This window comes from Osmia lignaria, chromosome 14, assembly GCF_051020975.1.
Source record: "Osmia lignaria lignaria isolate PbOS001 chromosome 14, iyOsmLign1, whole genome shotgun sequence".
Classification (NCBI taxonomy): domain Eukaryota; kingdom Metazoa; phylum Arthropoda; class Insecta; order Hymenoptera; family Megachilidae; genus Osmia; species Osmia lignaria.
In genome coordinates, this window is record NC_135045.1 from 10,437,854 (window position 1) to 10,459,044 (window position 21,191).

The 21,191-nt window shown below is 31.9% G+C and overlaps 1 protein-coding gene across 1 annotated transcript; it reads right to left on the reverse strand.

Moving 5' to 3' along the window:
• On the reverse strand, positions 1–12,835 carry LOC117605529 (high mobility group protein DSP1). The gene is made up of 5 exons (XM_034326951.2): positions 11,125–12,835; positions 4,736–4,960; positions 2,774–2,937; positions 2,518–2,692; positions 1–2,402 (listed from the first exon to the last, which is right to left on the reverse strand). Exons 1-5 carry the CDS (start codon positions 11,818–11,820, stop codon positions 2,292–2,294), a joined length of 1,371 nt encoding a protein of 456 aa, XP_034182842.2. The 5' UTR covers positions 11,821–12,835; the 3' UTR covers positions 1–2,291.
• Between the last annotated feature and the right edge of the window lie 8,356 nt (positions 12,836–21,191).

The window sequence follows — 21,191 nt, forward strand, 5'->3', positions numbered from 1 at the left end:
TACAAATAAAAAAATTTATATTAAGAATAACAATATCGATCTATCATTAGAAATACTATGTCAATGATACATTTACAAACTACAATGATACTTATAAAATAATAGAAAATTAATTGAGAACTTATTATATAAAAAAGTACAATACATCCGTTTTGCGCTGAAACATCGTAATATGTATAACATGAAATAAGTTAACATATCACTTGCTAATTTCTATGTAATTAGCACCAGCATAAATGTTTAAATTGCAGAAGTTATGTTTCACCTTTATAAGAAAGCGGCGTGAAAAATGATACATTCGTCATAAACAAATGGACATCGTATATACTTACTTTCATATAAATATTCGTAAATGTTAGTACTCTAAATCTAGTACTGCTTGGAGAATCAAATATGTTGGACATATACATATTTAAAAGTAGGTTCGGAGCAGTACCAGAAACATATTCATATATATTTTTTGAAAAGTTTATTTATCCTAAGAGATATACAAAACAAACATTTCTTTTATAACTGTTATATCCCCTATAATAACACAGAAAATTCTGTCATAATTTTCAATATCTGTTTTTATTAATTATTTCCATCGAATGGATACCTTTGTATCAGTACAATTCATTTTAACCAGCTATGTTAAAATTATGCACATCTGCAAATCAGTATTAAAATATTACAATTTCATATTTTACAGTATTCGTCTTCTAGCTCCCTCTAGAACAGGTTTTTTGCTTATATAATCGTACAATTATCTGTTACATGACAATGTGCAGGGGAGATGAAAAGCTTTTTTATGTCAAAAAGTAGTGGTTACCTGCTGAGCCAAATCAAGGTGCAAGTCAGTCTGACTATAACGAAGCCTCTTGTATATTCGTTTTGCATACCAATCTTGGCCACGAAACTTAAATCTTTGTATTACTTAGCCTGATTTTCCTTTTTATTTGTTTGTTTGGTATGCATCATACACAGTTGGCTCTAATCTCAATCCTTAAGATCTGTACATACTAGAATCTAGGAATGTTAATATTACAAGAAACCACAATAATTTATTATAATACAGCCTGCTGTACACCAGATGACTCGAGGCAGTACAAGAGACGCCCTATCTTACTTTTGTAAACAATGAATGGAATCACATGATTCTGAAAGGATTTAACGTATTCCATTATTTGGATAAAATGAATATGAGAGGGAGGGTGACGATGGTAAGGGCAGGGACCACTTCAATCAGCTAAAACTCAAAATTACAATTACATTTTTAATTTGTCTTTAACGACTGTCATTGATTTCGATAAGAACAAAAATTAATTCATTATTTTACATGATTATAAAAAGAGATAGAAAGAAAAATTGAGATTATAATTATAAAGATAAAATAAAATTGAAATTTCAGTATCAGTTTTATAAAATAAACCAAATTGGTTTTAATGATTCATGTATCTATGAATTAAAGTCATTTGTTTTTCCATGTCATAGTACTTCTCATAATACCACTGCTCCACGGCTGGGTTTGTCATCCCAATTTTGATTTAGGAAAAATGTGAATTAGATACTCATTTCGATTTCAATCACTTATAAGCTATAAGGCTCAATCTCATGGTTTAGAATACATTGTTAGTGGAAACTATCACATGTTGGCGCAGATGTAGAATCGAAGTTGCATTAAAGTATATACTTATCCTAATACTTACAACTATACGACACATACTTAAATCAATTACACTCATACAAAGCAGCCCCTTGCCCCCACCTGCGACAGATTTGATTTAAAGAAATATTCTGTACAAGGATATACAATAAGTCTTCTTACACTGGCAGCGAATGAACTGAACTGATAAATATCAAACTATTTTTTGAATGATACCGCCCAACTATGGAGCCGCCGTATCCTGATTTTCTTTACGATAATTACGTTAGCTTGTAACATAGTCTGGAGACAATGTCAACAATGATTGAGCCCCTGCGCCTTCCACCTGATAGAAAGTGGGCACCATATCTTTTTTTTTATATTCTGCTATCCTACGCCATTTTACATGTTACTATCAATATGTTAAAATACAAATGTCACTCATACAATTTTCTCTCGCACCTTTCCATACATACAATTTTAAAATAATTATTATAATCGCGGGTATTTAATTATTATTGTAAATAATCGGGGACTGGTGATTAGTTATTTGTTTTCCTAGTAGTGTAAGTACGCTCACGCTAAGATCAATGGTACGTACAGTAGGTGAGGTATGCTTTCAGGATCAAGGACACGGGGTGATAGATGAAATTTTGTCGTGTATCCGCTATTCATCATCATCTTTATACTCTTCTTCGCTGTCACTTTTTACAGGAATCGGTTGAACTCCTACTACAGGTGCACCGTCTTTCATTTTCTTTTTGTACGCAGTCATTTCCTACAATATAACACATCAAATAATTAACATGTACAATTTATATGAATTACAATATTCTTGGTTTCAAAATTCTCACAATATGTCATTTAAGACAATAAAATCGAATATAACATACTCTTTCATATCGAGCTTTGTCCTTTTCTGCCATAGCCTCATATTTCGATTTGGTTTCAGGATCTGCATCTGACCATTTTTTACCAAGTTCCTTAGCGATATCGCCAACACCAAATTCAGGATTTAGCGACTTCACCTTTCCACGCTCGTCATTGCAAAACCAGAAGAAGGCAGATCTACAGAACAATGAAACGACATTTTCAAGAACAGTACATTTCCAAGAAATTTAAGTTTACATACACGTTAGGTTTACTTACAGCGATCTTTTGGGAGCATTGTGATCTTTAATGTGTTTACGTTTCTTGCCTCTACCTTTGGTTTCGCCTTTCGGTGGTGTATAGTTTTGCATTTCCGTATCATATCTCTTTTTATCTTTCTCTGCCATTTCATGAAAACGTTTTTTCTCTTTGTCTGACATAGTCTATAATCACAGAGTAGATAATATTAAAATTACAAAATGAGCATCTGTTAAATTCAAAACACATTTCTTTTTTCGTAGGAAAATGCAGCAACTTACTAAATATTATATTCAACAAAATTAAAAATGAATTTAGTTTAAATACTGTAGAAAATTTAATATAAAAATTTGCATTCAATATTTAACAGAAAAGGAACATTTACACTAATACTGCGCAACAGTCAAATTAAACTGTGAATACTGGTGACATCCAAATATATTTTTACCATCTTTGTAGAGCCATGGCTGCTTATGGAATTAATTATTGTCAAATAAGGGAATATGGTGATGGTAGTACATTTATATTAAACAGGATGACAAGAAGTGTGGTTTCCATAAACGGTAAGTTATGGCGGATAGAGGGTGAGACTCGGGTTTGGATGAATCGATCGATAAAAACAGAATCGAAATGTACAGACCATACAAAAATTACTGTACCCATTTTTAAAAAGAATTTCTCTTTTTAATCTAGTGTATACTAAGAAAAAGTATGTAGAAATCTGTAAAAGAATAAAAGATACAAAAAACGTTTGTATCGAACTTGTGAAAGAAAGCATTAAAATTTTGCAGCTGCTGAAATCAACATTTTGGCAATACAACGCGAGGTCAATGTCTTTAATCCTTGTAAAGACCACCTGGTCTGAAGTCTAAAAGAGGAAAGTGCAGAAAGTGTCTCTTTTAGAGGGGTAGGATGACCACCAGATGTTGATGTAGCACCTGTTCAAAATGACGTTGTTTCATATTTCCAAGTTCTTTCACTGAAAAATATACATGAATTTCTTTGTCCATCAAATAATTCACAATATAACACTTTAGATATAATTTATAAATTAGTTTCTTCGATTTTTCTTTTATCCGACTTTATTATAATATTATAGTATTAGCACTAGAACAATTAAGATATTATTGGAATGTATAAATTATTAATTTATTTTTCATTCTTTATTTGACCAATTCGTTTTCAATTTAAAGATAGGTATTATTCAACATCAATTGTTCTAGTGCTACTTACAAAGGTGCGGACCTTCTGAAAAATAAGAAAAATAGAAATTAAGTAATTATAAATACTAATTGTTACATTTTTTAATCTCTAATCAAACTAGTTGTAGTGCTGATGAAATGTCGGAATTATTTTCCTAAAGGGACTATGGTTCGCACTTACGGGGTTTCTAATAGTTTTAACTTCAAGAATCTAAGCTATACTTAACTTGTTCTTAAAGTAGATTGAATTTAAGCCCGTTAAAATAAAAATTAGTTCTAATTGGAAACAATATATAATTACACGTCGTAAAACTGATGATCTTGTCCTTGAATCTTCAGAAGATTACTATTTCAACTTAAATCATGCAAACTTTATATTGTAAATGATCTATTGGACCCTCATAGGACCTTGCAAGGTACAAGTATACTCCATCAAATATTTGTTCATCTTCACTTCCTTTCTTCTAATTATAATTGACACATTTCTTATGTATTATACAGAAAACGAACGAATCTGCTTCGTTCCTTTATAAAATAGGAACAATTTTCTTTATTTAAGTAAAATTAATTATGAATTTTCATAATTGTAAAATGAACTTTACTATCCATTGCTGTAATGTGTCTATCTTTTTAATTAAATTAAAATACCTAATCTCTAGCCCAGAAATACACCTAGAAAAAGAATGAAGTCATTTTGTACCTTGCATGATCATGAACCTAAGCACTTTGGAGTAATATCCCTCTAAGGATTAACGAACAAAATTCAATGAAAATTTCTCACCTTCCACCTCATTGCACATTTTTTAGAAAACTCCCGGAAAACGATCTTCTCCTCAGGGTGTTTCTTTTTGTGCTCCTGGCGACAGGTTTGCACGAAGAACGCGTATGCGGTCATCCGTCCTCTCGGCTTTGAATCTTTTCCTCTCGGCATATTGTCTCGCTGTTGTAAGCTCTGAGCGTTATTTTGCTGAAGATTATTCTGTTGCGACAATTGTTGTATCTGGTGCTGTAATTGAAGAAACAAATACAATGGTTATTAAACGGTGTTACAATTAAATCAGTATCATTTTATTGCTCTCTATCGAATAAATATTTGAAACAACACATATCATTTTATTTTATTTCTTATTTTGATGAAGGCCACCTTATATTTATTGATTTGCAATTTGAACAATAGTAGAGATGTGCTCTGATTATATTTGATAAAAACTGAAATTCTTTTAAGTTTTTCTTGTTTCGCATTAATCTTGAGAAAATTAAATTTAAGTTCAAATTCTTATATTCTGTAAGTTTTCTTGTGTTCCACATTTTAACCGGTTCTACTTAAGATAATGTACCTTGTACTGATAAAATTCTGGACACGTAAACAGCGTGTTCTTCGAACTTCACTATTTTAATTATCATTTAAAATATTTTTGCATAAACAAATGATCTTTCACAAATGCATTTATCTAAAAACAATTAATCACGTAAGGAATGTATTATGTTAGTTTAATTCATTACTAATATAACGTGCAATATATTGGTAATGATTTATTCTATTTCTAATGAAGATTCTAAGTAAAATCTCTTAAAACTATAAAGTTCTCTATTTTCTAATTAATTTTCCTTTATACGTGCAAAGCGTTGCTCCGTAGACTAAGATAATGCTAGGCGCATAGGTATTGCGTGCAATTACGTATGTTATGATTCTACTTATAATAAGTGTTCATAATTCTATGCATTTAAGAAAATTAAAACGTTGTAATACTTTTACATTAATTATAGATGAAAAGCCATCATTAATGACAACTACACGTTTCTATAATTCTGCCAATTTGAACTATTATTGAAATAGATCAGTTTTTTATTATCACTTGTGAGAGATCAAAAATGTATCTTTTACTTTTTATTCCAAAATTGAAAAAAACCATGCAACAAAGGGTCAAAAGACTGAATTTATAAATAAAAAAGTATATTTCCTCGATTAATTAAAGTTTTCTATTAACTCTCAAATGGCGGACCAGGGAAGAGAGTCATAATTTTAATTCAATTTTGTCTTTATATGTTATTTCCATTTTCTAAATTTTGCACTGTTCCTTTAAAAAATTATATATTTAACTTCATATTAATACCCTTGTAGATATTTTTGAAGTTTGGGTCACGATTGACCCAAGCTCCATTATTCAAGGGTTAAATATTAGCTGCCTCTAATGACCCATGTAGCATAAATTCCAAAAATTGTTTAATGAGTTGGTCCTTTGTATAAAAAGAAAAATGATGTAATCGCAGATTATTGACGCAACATTATTAATCCCCCTAATTAAGACATAAATAGTTATCATATAGTACTTATAAATTAACAAGCATACTAGATCTTTATAATGAAAGATCATATGTATTGTATAATGTGAGAATTTCACAATTACAATTTCGTTCAATTGAAACATTAATTTCCTTCCTGCAATGATCAAAAGTCGACATGTAAATAAAATGAAGAATAAAAATTTACATTTTGTAAAATTATTTCCTCTATACATCTTAAAACAAAGATGGTGAGAAAATCAATTTTTTGTTTTCATTATTATACACAAAATTTGTAAAACAAGATCATATCTTCAGCATCAATTAAAATTATTTTTTGGATTGTATGATCAAATATAAATTAGCAGCCTGTCTGTTCAATACAGAGATTAGGTGAACGATCCCAGGTGTGTTAGGTTGCGTATCAAATATCCGATTTCGAAACATAGCAACTCTGAGATAATTTGATGACAGAAAAGTACCACAAAAAAGAACTTGGGATATATCAATTTAAAGCTTAAAGTCTGAAGAAAATGACTACATACGCGGTTCACTAGTTCTCTTAATACAAAATGGCTGAGTATCAATTATAATAAACAATGACTGATATTGAAATGTATAAAGTATGGCACAATTTGATGACATAAAGGTATCCCTAAATACCATTTATGGCTCATTAATTTGAAGTTTAAAGTTTACTACAAATGGTTATATACATTTTTCAATACAAAATGCCTGGTTTTTTGTTAGAATAAGTAATGGATCAAGGAATTCACCTGTTTGTATTGTCTATTAGCAAATAATCAATTTTCAATCCCTTGTATCCCAAAATGGAAATGGATGTATTATGTTATGAAGAATTGATAGATCTTGAGTTATTCGACCTTTTTTAGAACGCTCTATGTAATCAGGTATTAATAAGAAAACTAAACAATAAAAAGTACGAACTGATTGCCTGTTATCTCTTGGTAAGTATGTAGAAAGAACAAACACAAGAGCAAGATCACAAGAACAAAAATATTCTGTTTAAATATTTATACGACAGAGCAGTTGCGTAGCGATAATAAATCTACTCACAATTGTAGAATTTAATCGTCTATAATCTTTTGCAAATTAATTCGAGATTACACTCTAAAATCACTGCGTTCCATAAGTTGAAAACATTCATTTAATACATGAATAAAATTCATTAATCAGTAGTCCAATTACCTTTCATTAAAATATGTAAATTTTTGTTTAATAAATATAGAATACTTTTTTTAACTTTAAAAAGAAATTCCAATATCACAGAATTCAATTATACGTCAATTCCAATTTCCCGGAATTTAATTTATTTTAATTTATGTTCTATGTCCCATTCCACTGAAGATAATGAAATATTAAAAATTTAAGAATAATTAAATATAGTACATTATTAAATTTCCTTCTACCAATTTTCTATTTTTACTTTCCATGTGATCAATAATTGGTGAGTTTAGAATAAATGTGTTAAAAAATTGAGAATATTAAAAATTGATAGTATGATTGTTTATCAATTTAAATATGAACTACTTGATTTGAATACTCTACGGCACTTACAGAACAAACGTGACAACATTTAATATTTTATGGTGAACGCAATAGTTATATATTTATGGAACTTCCGTGAGTTGGTTGAATGGTGAGATTTCATTTCACAATAAATACACGTTACGTAATGATTTTATAAATCATTTCATGATAGTTCGGAAAGTTCGAGGCAAAATTTATTACCGCATTAAATTCACGTTGGAGCATATTATCGTATAAATAATTGCCATATCGAGAATCCTTTAGCCCAAACTATTTTATTAATTAAATCGATGTACGAACTCTTGTTTCCCGATAATGGAATGCATTAACAACAGTCATTTTTTATTGTATTATAACGAACCGATATTTTCACTCTTATGATCGTAATAAGTAAAATTAATATTACAAAAATGATTCAAAAATTTATTTTAACACACCAAATGCAAAATGTAATATTCAATAAAAAATAATAACTTTGAAATATATTAAGTATTGTAATTTTACTTAGCAAACAGAAAACGATAAAAAAATATTACCTACGTACAAGTGAAAAAAGAACTCTCATTTATCTCTATCACTGTAATCTGAAATTTTTGGACTACTTTCTGACTTTCTCTCTATCTGATAGATACGGACTTTAATCTTAACTTTCATTCAGGATCCGCTTTTAATATTGCTCCAAATACGCTTTCGATGCTTCGCGATATTGAATGCTCTTTATTGGAATATCGAAGAACATGGAATTTCGAAGAAATACCTTCTCAACCGACATTCTATGTATTACAATTCTCAGGTAATAATTCCCACTGAAACAACAATTTTCAAATATACTGTCAGTTCAAATGGTGCTTTTTTGCTGCCATTAAAAAAAGGCAGTAATTTTGAATCGTTCAAAACTTATATGTTCAATGTATTGAACCGTATTACAATATAGGAATCTTTTCTACAAAATCAATACTCTATTTCCCGTATAAGTAAAAAAAAGTGTTACGATCTGAAGCAAAGAGTAATTAAAAGAAACTGTATACCCAGGGGTTAGCATATTTTCTATGGTCGCCACTTAAATAATTCATAAACTGACAATTAATCTTGCCGTTAAAAGATACGGTATAAAAGATACATAACGTTAAATCGTATCGTTAAACACGCATGGTTCCCCGCTAATTAAGGCGGAGTATAAACGAAGAAGAAATGAAAACCGTTTAAAATAAGACGGAACGCGAGATAATTATCAAACTGGTATTCAATGCGAAGAAAAAGAAAAGTAGTTTTTCTTCAATCTCAAAATGCGCAAGCTTCGATGTATCTCTTGTACAATATAATAACGTTCATCGAATAATATATTATTAAATTAGTTTTCGCATAAGATTTTATAAAACGAGAAGTATTAAAAACTTGTTCAAAACTTGCGAATTTAATCACAAGATTTGCTACCAAACTCTCCAAGTTTAATTCAAACTTTAAATTACCAATACAAGAGGAATTGTGAGAAAATTAGAAATTCTATTTTATTTTATTTTTTTAATTTTTCTTATGAGTTTGGACGTAATTCGTGTGTAAATAAGTATACCGAAACTTTGCACAATCGTAAGGATGAGATGCCTCGGACAAAAGTGTAATAAAAGAACACAGTGAAACGAGTTTTCAGTTCTTCGCGATTTCTGAAAAATACGATTTCTTCTTTTACCATCTGAATATGGGAAAAGTTTGGAAATTCGATTCTTTTTACGGAAAAGAAAAATGCGTCAATTTCAGCTGCTGAACGACTTAGCACAGAAATACTCCGACAAACTGATAAATGAATTTTAGGTTCGAAACATTTAAATATTCAAAATGAAAAATTTCCATTTTTGGATATGAAAATATTTAAAATTGAATTTTTGTTTCCAATTAATTAACAAATGAATTTTTTAATAAAGAAGAAAAAACAAAATACGGTTTAAAAAGTAAATAATAAACCCTATATGTAGACCAATATTAATGAATCTAGGAATTTCCAGAAGTTTTCAAATATTTGGAAATTAATATCGTCTGAGGCTAAAAATCAAAATGACTATCTATTGAAATTTCCATTTCTAATTACGAACGAGCAAATACACGCTGATCAGGGTAATCGAGAAAAAAAAGAAGGGAACCGGCGCGGCAAGAGTCGCTGTACGAACGTACGTACGAAGAAGGCCGCACGAAACCCGGAATCAATAGCGGACAACGGTCGGTGGGGCAAGAGACGCGAGTCAGGATGAAACGCAGACGGTAGGTCGAAAGCGAACACGATAAAATCGGTTAAGATTTTCTGAACGCTAACTGATTAATATCTATTCAGTACAATTAACCCAAAACATATTATGCATTAAACAGAGGATAATAAAAAAAAAATCCTGTTAAAAAAAACCATAAGTCATCCTAATAAATTAGAAGAAAAAAGTTAACAAAGAAAAATAGAAATTCATGATAATAAAAGGTGGATCATTATGCGCATCGCTTTCTCGCGTTAGATACCTTGTAATTTCAAATTGAATACAAATATACTGGTTCTCTTTGAAACGAATTCTTTCCTTGCATAAGGTCACGTTGAATAGTGTAACGACACAGGCAAGAATACAATGATTCAAAACATCTACCTAGTGTTGATGATCGTTTAAACTTTTACAACTGAAACAGACTAAATCATGAGTTACCTTCGAGTACTAAGCGTGTCTTTTATGTGGACGCTTCCTACACCTAAGAAATTGACCACCCATGGCATGTTATCGTAATTACTGTAATTATGGTCATACATTTCTTCTCTTTCTTTTTATTTCAAACAATGAAATACTGATACTTGTTCAACTAGTCTAAACTGATTAGTCAGTGTTTTATGAAGGAAAAAAAAAGTGAAAAACCTTGAAACCCGGATATTTACTATGATTATCAATCTACGTATGTAATTAAGCGCATATTGAAGAAATAAAACGCTAGAAAAACGTGTACTTGTGTTTTGGATAATTACTAATAAGACCACCAATAAATTGCTTTCAGACCGCATCTACGAAAAAAAACTTGAATTAAAGTACGAAATGCGACAAAGCTGCAACCTTTAAAAGAAAACGCAGCATATTTCATATTAGACTAATAAAATCTATCGGTTATGAAGCAATGCAAAATCGATTGATAGGAAACAATAAAGACCGGAGCGAATTGATCTGTTGTGTGCAGAAAAGAATCCCGCGTAAATAGAAGTAAGCGAAAATATAGGGTGGACGAAAGAAAAATAAAATTAAGAATAAAAATTGAGAAGCAGGCAATGATGAGAAAAAAGAGGAAGCATAAAGGGGGTCGATCGTGGTCGCAACATACCGGGGACATAACGGGGGGCGTGGACGTTTGTGTGGTAATGGGCGAGAGGTGCTGCTGCTGTTGGCCCTGCAATTGCTGATGCAGGTTGTTCTGTCCGGCGTCCATAACTCCACCTGGGTACCACCACTGTACGCCAGGCGGTGGTGCGGAAGGTGTACCAGGTACACCTCCGCCTGTTCCGGGCCCCGTTCCTAATCTATAATCATAGCCTCCCCTCATGCAAGAGCCAACTGGCGTAGACGTCGAGACTGGATTCGACTGCGTGCCCGTGGTGGCTGGGTTCTGAAAGCTGGAGGCCATCTTGTAGGAGAAAAGCTGCTGGGTAGCGGCAGCGGTACTCCTAACAATATCCTGATGATGCTGTTGCTGTGCTTGCTGTTGTTGCGATAGCTGTTGTTGTTGATTCATCAGGTGTTGATGTAGATTTTGTTGTTGTTGCTGCTGCTGCTGTTGTTGCTGCTGCTGTTGCTGTTCAGCCGAAACGGTGTTTAAACCCGAAGGCCACCAGGCGGTACCACCGGAGGCATCTTCGCGGCTTCCTGGGCTCGCTGTGCCCCAGCCACCGGCTACGCGGTGGTGTTCCGACATATCGTACACGCGGACGGTCTGTCTGTCACTTCGGCCTCGTTTACCGAACGGTGCCGCCAACAAGGAAAAGAGAAGGATGCACGAAAAAATTACACGACACGCACTCATGCACCACACATACGCTCCTCTGTCTCCCTCATACAGCAGGACATGCACACTCACGCACGCGAACGCTGCGCGCGCGCGAACGCACTCGCTCGCTCGCTCTCACGTAAAGGTGATCCACGCACATACACACACACGTACGGTACACGTACCCTCACACATTCATACGGGTCCTGTTCGTGGCCGTCGTATATCGCGCGACACGCACTGCACGCGCTACTGTGCCTCTCACTGTCACACCACGTTTCTGTTGTCCAGCCGGCACACTACACGATATCACTACTAGGTACTCCTGGTAGCACAAGCGACTTCATACACGTTTTTTCCACAATGTATAGAGGAGGTCCTCGTGAATACGTACGTTATACTTGGGATGCGGTCTACTCGACGCTACGTTCAACCGTTCGTTAGCTTCGTGAGTAGGTATGGCGGGTAAAGGAGGAGGGCGGGCGGGTGGGTAGGGGAGGGCGCTCTCTCTCCCCTTCTAGCTCTTTCTTTTTCCCTCTGTCTCCCCACCATCGACAGATACAGTGCGTCTCTCCGTCTCTCTTTTTCTTTTGCCGTCTCTTCGCTCTCTCTCTCTCTCTCCGTTCTCTTTTTCTCTCTATCTCTCTCTCTCTCCCTTTTCTTCCCTCCCCTAACTACCCATGGAGCCTTTCATTCGAGAGACACAACGTTTCTTCTCGGCCGCACCAATAAAAATATTAGACATAAATATGTAACTTCATTCATTTATGCGTTCACGTAGCTTCCCTTACGTTAAAGTATACGTATATAATATCGCCTTTTTCTTCGTTGGGAAACGTGACGTTTCTTCTACTTGCTGGTACACACAGTGCTAATTACGCACTCTATGCGACACCACGCTCGCGTAGAGACGCAATGCTTCTTTTACATGTATATGCACACCGACGTTCGACTGTTTCACAGTGGTAGTGGGACGCGTAACAGCTTTTTCACATGGAGAAGCTTACGCGCGGATTGCTTCTCTCGCCACCGACTCTACACGCGATGCCGCACACACAGAGGGCGAACCTGGCGAGGACGGGCTGGCTGGACGCTTGTATATTCTCTCTTTCTCTTTCTCCAATCCGATCCCCTTCCACTTCGACCCGAAGTCTCACTCGCTACTTCTCGTTGTGTCTCTTTCTCTGCGTTTCTCTGTCTTTTTTCTACTCGCACGAGCTTAGCCTTCCTTCCAGCGGACGCCGGCGAACTCGTACAGCGTTGCCAAGCCACGCTTTCACCCGCCCGCTCACAAAGGAAAACCCGAGTACGCCGACCAATCAAACTACATTTCAGCGATGGTGGGGATGGCGGGAGTCTACCACTACTCGCATCAAGGCAACGTCGCTTTCTCTCTTCCGTTCGTAGAGAATTCGAGAGCCATGGCTCGTAGTCCCCGGTAAGGTAGAGGGGCAAACGACTGCAAACCCTTCTCTACCCTTGAAACTCGAGGTCAACTTTTAGGCAGAGAAAGAGAGCGAAAGGGAGAGGAAGACGCACCAACTCTGACTTGTCGCCGTGCGCTCTTTCTTCTCGCGCCTTTTTTTACCCTTCTTAGTTTCGTTACACTGCTACGGTCACTGGAATTTGCTCCACATTGGCACTTCCTGCTTTTCGCGCACCCTTTTTCCTACGTGTCAAGTCGGCTTTACCGACTGAAGAACTCTTATACTCCATGCCACTTGTCAGTCGATATGGAAGAACTTTAAAATTTACAAAAAAGCAAATTGTAAAGGAATCCCTTTTCAATTTCCTCCAATTGTATCAAATTATCCTTTAGTTCTTAAATTTCCCTAATCACATACCTCCTAACAAATACAAACGTTGAACTACCCCCATTCGATAATCTAATTTATGTATATTTTATCTATTCTCTTTCAAAGATATACCATATCTTTGAATTTGTTCAATTTATATATAATGAAATCATCAAATTCCAGTCTGTATAGACGCATGGCTTGACTAGAGCTACTCTTGTGGTAGCATACGTAAATATAAAGTTCGATACAAGAAAAATTAGTTTCTTCTTAAAAATTCTACGAACGATAATATTAGAATGAGTCATTTCCCCGAAAAACATAACTAGTTTTTTTATTACAATAACGAATAAAATTAACCTTTCACTTCGTAGTATAATTTCGAGAATGATGATTTTTTATAAACCTACAAGGAAATTTGAGTATTAAATATGAAATACAATTTATAATGCATACCCTATATAAAATTCTAATTATCAGAAGAAAGATTCTATCTACTAATATGGAAACATATCGTGGGAACGATCAGCGTACGTTGCCATGTTAAACGGCCAAAGCGAGCTCCATAAGAAATTTCTAACATAAGAAATAACCTTTCAGAATTCTAATATTTTTTTTTTTAATCATACATTGGTAAGACAAAATGAAAATGTATATCATAGGATTTGTACGTCAGACTTCCTTTCTTTCCACTCAACCCCCAATCAAGAGGCGGGTGAGTTGGAGGTAACCCGGCAAATCGAGAGAGTGAGAGAGAGAGGAGAAGAGAACCGGGTCCGGGTCAATAAGACGCGTGAGCGAGTGAAACAGAGATGGAAATAGAGAGAGAAACCGAGGGAGCAAGCAGGCGAGCAACTGCGCGGGAGAGAGAGGTACAGCGACCGCGCATTCCCAGGGCTAGGCAACGTAACGAACGAACGAACGAACGAACGAATGCAAGAAGGGGCACGGTGAACAAGGGAAATGGTGGAGTAGCAAGAAAAAGAGAGGTACTGATGACGAAAGGAAGGAGAAAGAGAGAAAGAAAAAGAAACATACGACGAAAGAGAAAAGGCACAGCAGGCAACGAGAGTGCTGGCTTCAAATTCTCGACTCGTGTTGGTACCGCGATGCTCGTTCGAGCGAAGCGAGCCGATTTTATACGAAACCAACCGATTTTATACGAAATCAACCGATCTCCCTCAAAACATGCGATTCCTATCACAAAATGTCAAAATTAGAAAGTAATAATGATTTATATCAAGGTATAAACCTCCTTGCACAACTATTAATGAATCTAAAATTTCTCAAAATTTTTGAAAAAATTTATAACTTTTCAAAGATGCGTAAGAAATAAGAAACACACAGAAACATAAAAAATAAAGCTGTAACTATGCCGCTGATAATAGATTTCATTGTTACAAAATGGTAATTTGGTTGAAAATGTCTTTTTAAAGTATAATTGCCTGGAAATTACGATAACAAATGCGTGCATGTTTCATGCATATAAACATATACAGTTTGTTGAGCTTTCAATTAATATTTCACTTTGAATACGTATGTAAAATAGTTATAAGCGGATAAATAATATCGGTCAATGGTAGTATGAAAAGTTGATTTTTTAACTAAAATTAATTATGTAGTAAACTCATTTACTATAAAATTTATGTACATTAAAATATGTAATTCATTAAAAACTTGATCAATAACTCACATGTTTCAATGTTTAAAATTCCTAAGCAATAATAAATTCTAAATAATAAAGGTACTCCACATATCTTAAGGGTGTATTAAATTTTTCACACTATCATTATTGATTTTTCAATAATTCATCATTTACAAAAACATGATATCTCACTTGAAGCTTTAAATAAAAAATAATGCGTTAGTTCTTTTTATATCTAAATAAAATAGCACTCAATAAAATGCCTGTACGAGTATGTTCAATTTATAAAAGCAATGAAATGCAAAATTAAAATTAATTGACCGATAAGAGTTGAAAATAAATGCCTCCTCCCATTGTCTATATCTGAATACTTGGCAAGTTGACTTAATGCTTCATGGAAATCAGAATATTCTGTTTGTACAATATATTGGTCAAGCCTGCTAATAATCAAATTGTTTACATTTCATCCATAATATTCTTACATTTAATCGCATATTTAAAAACTTTTAAACTACATAATATAAAGATAATGAATTTGATAAACAATTAAAAAATTATAATTAAATGGGCTCTAAAAATGAGACAATTTTATTTATTCAATAATAATTGCTTTTCTTTAAATGTTCTAATGATAGTAATTTTTTCAGGAATTTATGAGATTTTAGGAGTGTCCTATGACTTTTGAGCGAGAGTGTATCTACTATGGACCAATGCCAAATGTGTACATACATATACATACTTCGTGCTATATGTACATAAGCGTTATATTTGCGTTTATTTGATGCACCTGTATAAAGAAGCAAGGCGAAATATTTAATATCTTTTCCGCGTAAATGTTATTTCTTTATATATTAAATATATCACCACGAATTCATTGTATATATGTAACGTTCTCCCGTTTTTTTCTTGACATCGAATAAATGGTAATTGCGAGCTAACATACATATATGTATACATGTATAACGTTGAACGTGCCTGTCAGTGTTACGCAAGATCACTTTCAATTTTATTATTCCTATATTTGAAATTGCTTTTGCGTTCCATTATAATTCAAGGGAAATATTTTTATGCTATGAAAATACTTGTAGCGAATACCAGTGTCATTTGTTATCAAAATAGTTTTTTAAATATTTATCAAATGTTCTCTAAGCATAAAAGTATCGTTTAATCAAAATGAAATTTTTGTTCTTTTTTAGAGAAAAACAATATTAAGACAGTATTGCGCAGATCGTTATGCAATATTATGCCAATCTCCAGAAATCACGTTTTTTATAATTGTATGCGTATATAAAACTTGTTGAATACAATAGATAAGACAATTTACTGTAATTTTTATCTGCACAATTATTGTGATAACACTGAGAAGTTATCAGAGTAAATCAAAATAGAATCTTTTATTTATGTTTGCATATCATATTTTTCCTAATTATATAGTAATTTTTCTATGTACACCATGCTTATTTTTGTAAATAAAATAATATTAAGCAAACGCTTGGGTGTTTAATTAATGCAATATAAAAACTAATATAGTTTACTTTACAGAATATACTTTCTACTCCTTTGATTTTTATATTGAAAATATTATTACTAAGAAATTAAAATAGGATTTAATTTCAAAGTCGTCAAGTTTTTTTATTGAAATTCGACTGGTCTGCAAATGGCGCAGGGCAATTGGAATTCTAAACAACCGTAAAGTTGATCACTTGAAAATCCGCTATTTCAACTTCTTTCGGATTTTACAGCACGGATAATTATTCGGACGAATTCATTTCGATGTTATATTTGCCGGCAGGGGACCGTTTTGACGTCGTAAAGATAGGTTCGATTAACTCTAGCAATTACCGTAAACATTCTTCTAGCTTCACCCACATACCTGACTCGAATAATACATTGGAATTGCCTAAATAAAAACTGGTCGAACAGGTAACTACAAAAATGAAAGCTGGTGTACAAAAGAAACTGTAAACAATTACTTAAATCCCTATGTATAGCCGTTTGTTCCCATAGTATTCCTATAAAGGGCGGATCCAGAAACTTTAAGGAGAGACTAAATATGTAACGGTAAGTTTGCAAATCTTTCTCTGAACAATATAATATTTCTTTGTAATCTATTCATTAAAACTTTATCTACTAAAATTCTATTTAATACAGATACTAATATCATGGATTGTTGATCAAAAAACAATTATTTAACATTATTTCTTCTCTGTTTTCCATTTGCATAATTATTACAAAAATTTAACTTTTACTACTGAATTTTGATTTCTTTTTTACTGAATAAAAGTAAATGATCGTCAGAGAAAAGTAATATCTCGAAACAATGAAAATATAAAGTTTCTTTGAAATTATGATTTTGGAACAGATGTACACTATTAATTAGGAAGTATCAGGAACTTTTATGTGGGTCAATGGTCCACGGGAATATGAAAGTATGTCTTATAGCAGTATAATAATTACGATGTGGTAAAGAAACACGTTTCGAAAGAACAGAATTTATTGACGAGGAATAAGTCAATTTACTACAATTGATAATAACTCGATATTTTTATTGTATTACTCATTCCTCAAATTATTTCATTTTATTTGTAGAATATATTTTAATTGAGAGTTTAAGAATTTCGAATTCTTTTAAATTCCACAAATTTCATATACACGTATATAATACTACCTCGTACGTTAATACACAAAATTATTATTTATTTTAATCAAAAATGTCCTTTCTACTGAGTGTAATAAAAATTTTTGTGAATTAATAATTTTGTACTCAAAATTCATTGGAAATATATATTGGAAGAACAATGAAAGTATTGTAAGTAACATGTTTAGTTCAAAAGCTTCTTGGAAGCTTATGTTAAGGAATTGAAGGTAATGTTCAACTACTCTTTACCTGGGATGCCCGCATTCAAATGAAAGGATTAACCTTTTCAAGGCAGAGATTTACTTCCCGTCACAAGAATGCACGTGGAATATAAAACTTTCTTATACCTTTAGAATCTTTTAAATAATGTTCCCTAAAAGTTATATATTAACCCTTTAAATATTTTTATATGCAGTTCATTCATTTGTTTATTACTTTAAAAGAATCGCAGATAATATAAATGCACTTTGATCGTGCAAAGAAAAACAGATTAACTAAAATACATACACTTTATAGCATATTATCATTTAATTATTAATAAGAAATTATATAAACGTATATGTATTCTATACATAGGGTGTTTCCGAATTAAATAATGAAGCTGTGCCAATACGTTTCATGATATAACAACAAAACTATGTAAAAATGACGAAACAAATAAGTATTATATAAATACAAATCAGAAGATGCTTAATTAAAAATTAAATTAATATTAAGTACCAAAAATCACTAAATAAATAAATATTATTACATTCTTAAATAATCTTCTAATAATACTAAATCTGTTTTGTTAAAAAGAATTAATTTTTCTACGTTTATTAATATTTTTTAAGGAACATACTAATAAAGCTTAAATGTTTTATTAAAAAAAGTGATTTTGCGTAAAATGTATATATGTAAGTTTAACAGCGCAAGTGAGATATTAATACCATCTTCACATAAATTTTACTATATATAAACATTAGTTAAATGTTAATACTCAATAATCGATTTATTAATGCGCGTAGAGATATCGTATCGCATCTAAAAGTGTTTTAAATCATACTTGAAGTTGTATAAATATATTAGTAGAATAAAATAGTATTTATGCAACAATAGAATGCTCAATGTACATAATGCATTAATTTTTTCCTATTTCATTGCTGTGAAATAGAATTCTTCAGAGAATAAATATGCGTATGAATATTAAGTTCGCAAAAAAATTTCTGTCATATATGCTACCTTCAATCTAATTTGTAATAAAAAATAATTTACTTGAAATTCAATTGTAATAAATTATTATTGATAGGTTTACATTCTCATCAAATGTCACTTTCTATCTGTTATCAATCTAATTTATTTACTTTATATCATCAAGTATAAAATAAAAAAAACTCAAAGTTCGATATTTTACTTCGATATGAACAAGTAATCGAGAACACAATGTGCGTAATCTATTCACAATTAATTTCTACATTGTCCCGACTCGGATCCATTAGTATTCATTAATATAAACTCAATAACAAATGCACGCGCATTATAAACAATTGTAATTTATCTGAACGTATTGGTAATACACTTTTTATATCCTCGTATACAAAACTGAAAAACCAGTTTTTGCTCTTGATTTCATAATGTTGCGTATTATGTGTTAAGTGAATTGTAAGTTCAATATATTGTTTTCTACTAATCTAATTATTCATTTAAACTATACTGTTACTATAAATTAAGAAGACTTATAATTTTTTATTTTTAATATTCAATCTTTTCGAATTTAGTTTGTATAATTTAAAAAAAAAAAAATTAAGTACCAGAATCTTTATTTTACAAAGATCCAACTTTTTGTGTAGGTCCTCTTCGGGGTTTATTATAATATTACTTTTAAACAATTTTACATTACATTAAAGGACCTAAAAGGCTGAAACGTTGCAAAATAACTGTGATAATTTGTTTTTAAATTACCCACGCTCAATTCAAAACGATTGGTTAATAAGAATAAAAAATCTCAGATCTTATTAAATACAACAGATTGTGTAAACATAAAATCTAAACTAATCACGGCAAGTTCATTCGTTTTCTATGTATCTAATTTTATATATATTACTGTATACATATGTATATGTTTTCAAGTTGAAAAATAAATCATTTATTATCAAAAAACGTCGAATGTATATACGTTATTTACCGTGCGATCAGAATTTATGAATAAAAGAATCTTATCTCTGATCCATCATTTGAAATATGAAGAGAATGACTGAGATATTATCCGATACAACTATCGACATATTTCACATCAGACGTTTGATAAAGAAAAATACTAGGTACCTATACTATAGAATTTACGATGCAATAAAAAAAAAATTTAATCACTTTTATATAAATAAAACACAAAAATTGTGTTTCTGATTATATATTGACAAAGTAACTGTAGACTTTGCAAATATGGTTAATTAAATAAGTATTTAAAAAATTATTTTTACCGATACTTGAGTTATTTCTTTTTTCAATAATTTTCTATAAAATATGTAAAACGCAGTATTGAATAACTGATTATATTTTTACCGCATAAACGCTAACTTTAATAAATAACGATTTTAGTATCTGAGTATATTATATACGATAAACAAAAAGAATATCTTCAAAGAAAAAGTAAAAAAATTGATTTCGATAACGTGTTATGAACACAAGCAAAAGAGACAAATAATATCACATATACATATATCTCTATCGGACTATATATACATGTAAGATCATATTACGCACACACAACAAGTACGGTGACGTGCGTATTGCAAACATGTCTTCCGTACATTGATTATATTCCCACCATTTTATGTATAATCAGCTTCTCGTGTTATAATGAATTCACCTTTTATTTATAATATTAAATATATGAAAGGAAAATTACGTCGACAAACTTCAGAGACTAACAAAAATATTGTATTTTTATTATACCAATTCAGCGTATAAATTGAAGGGAAAAAATGTTATTTTGCCGCCTTGAATAGAACGTATGTTCTGTTGACGATATGGCGTATACAGTAAAAACAGACGCTTAAGAGACGCTTATGTATAAACGTACTGTGTACGTGACACTCCTTTTTTTTCTCCTGTTTTTAACAATCACCAAATCAATTACTACGAATAACTCGAAGTGTACGATACTAGGTATATTATATTTATTGTAAAAAATGCTAATTTCAGAACATAAATATGTCACTGTCCATTACGTACATCTAACAACGACTAGAGAATTGTATGTGAGCGGGAAATTAAAAACTTTGTAATATATTATAAAATATGTTATGAATAACAAACTGATGACTAAAAGTACCACTTATTTTTCACA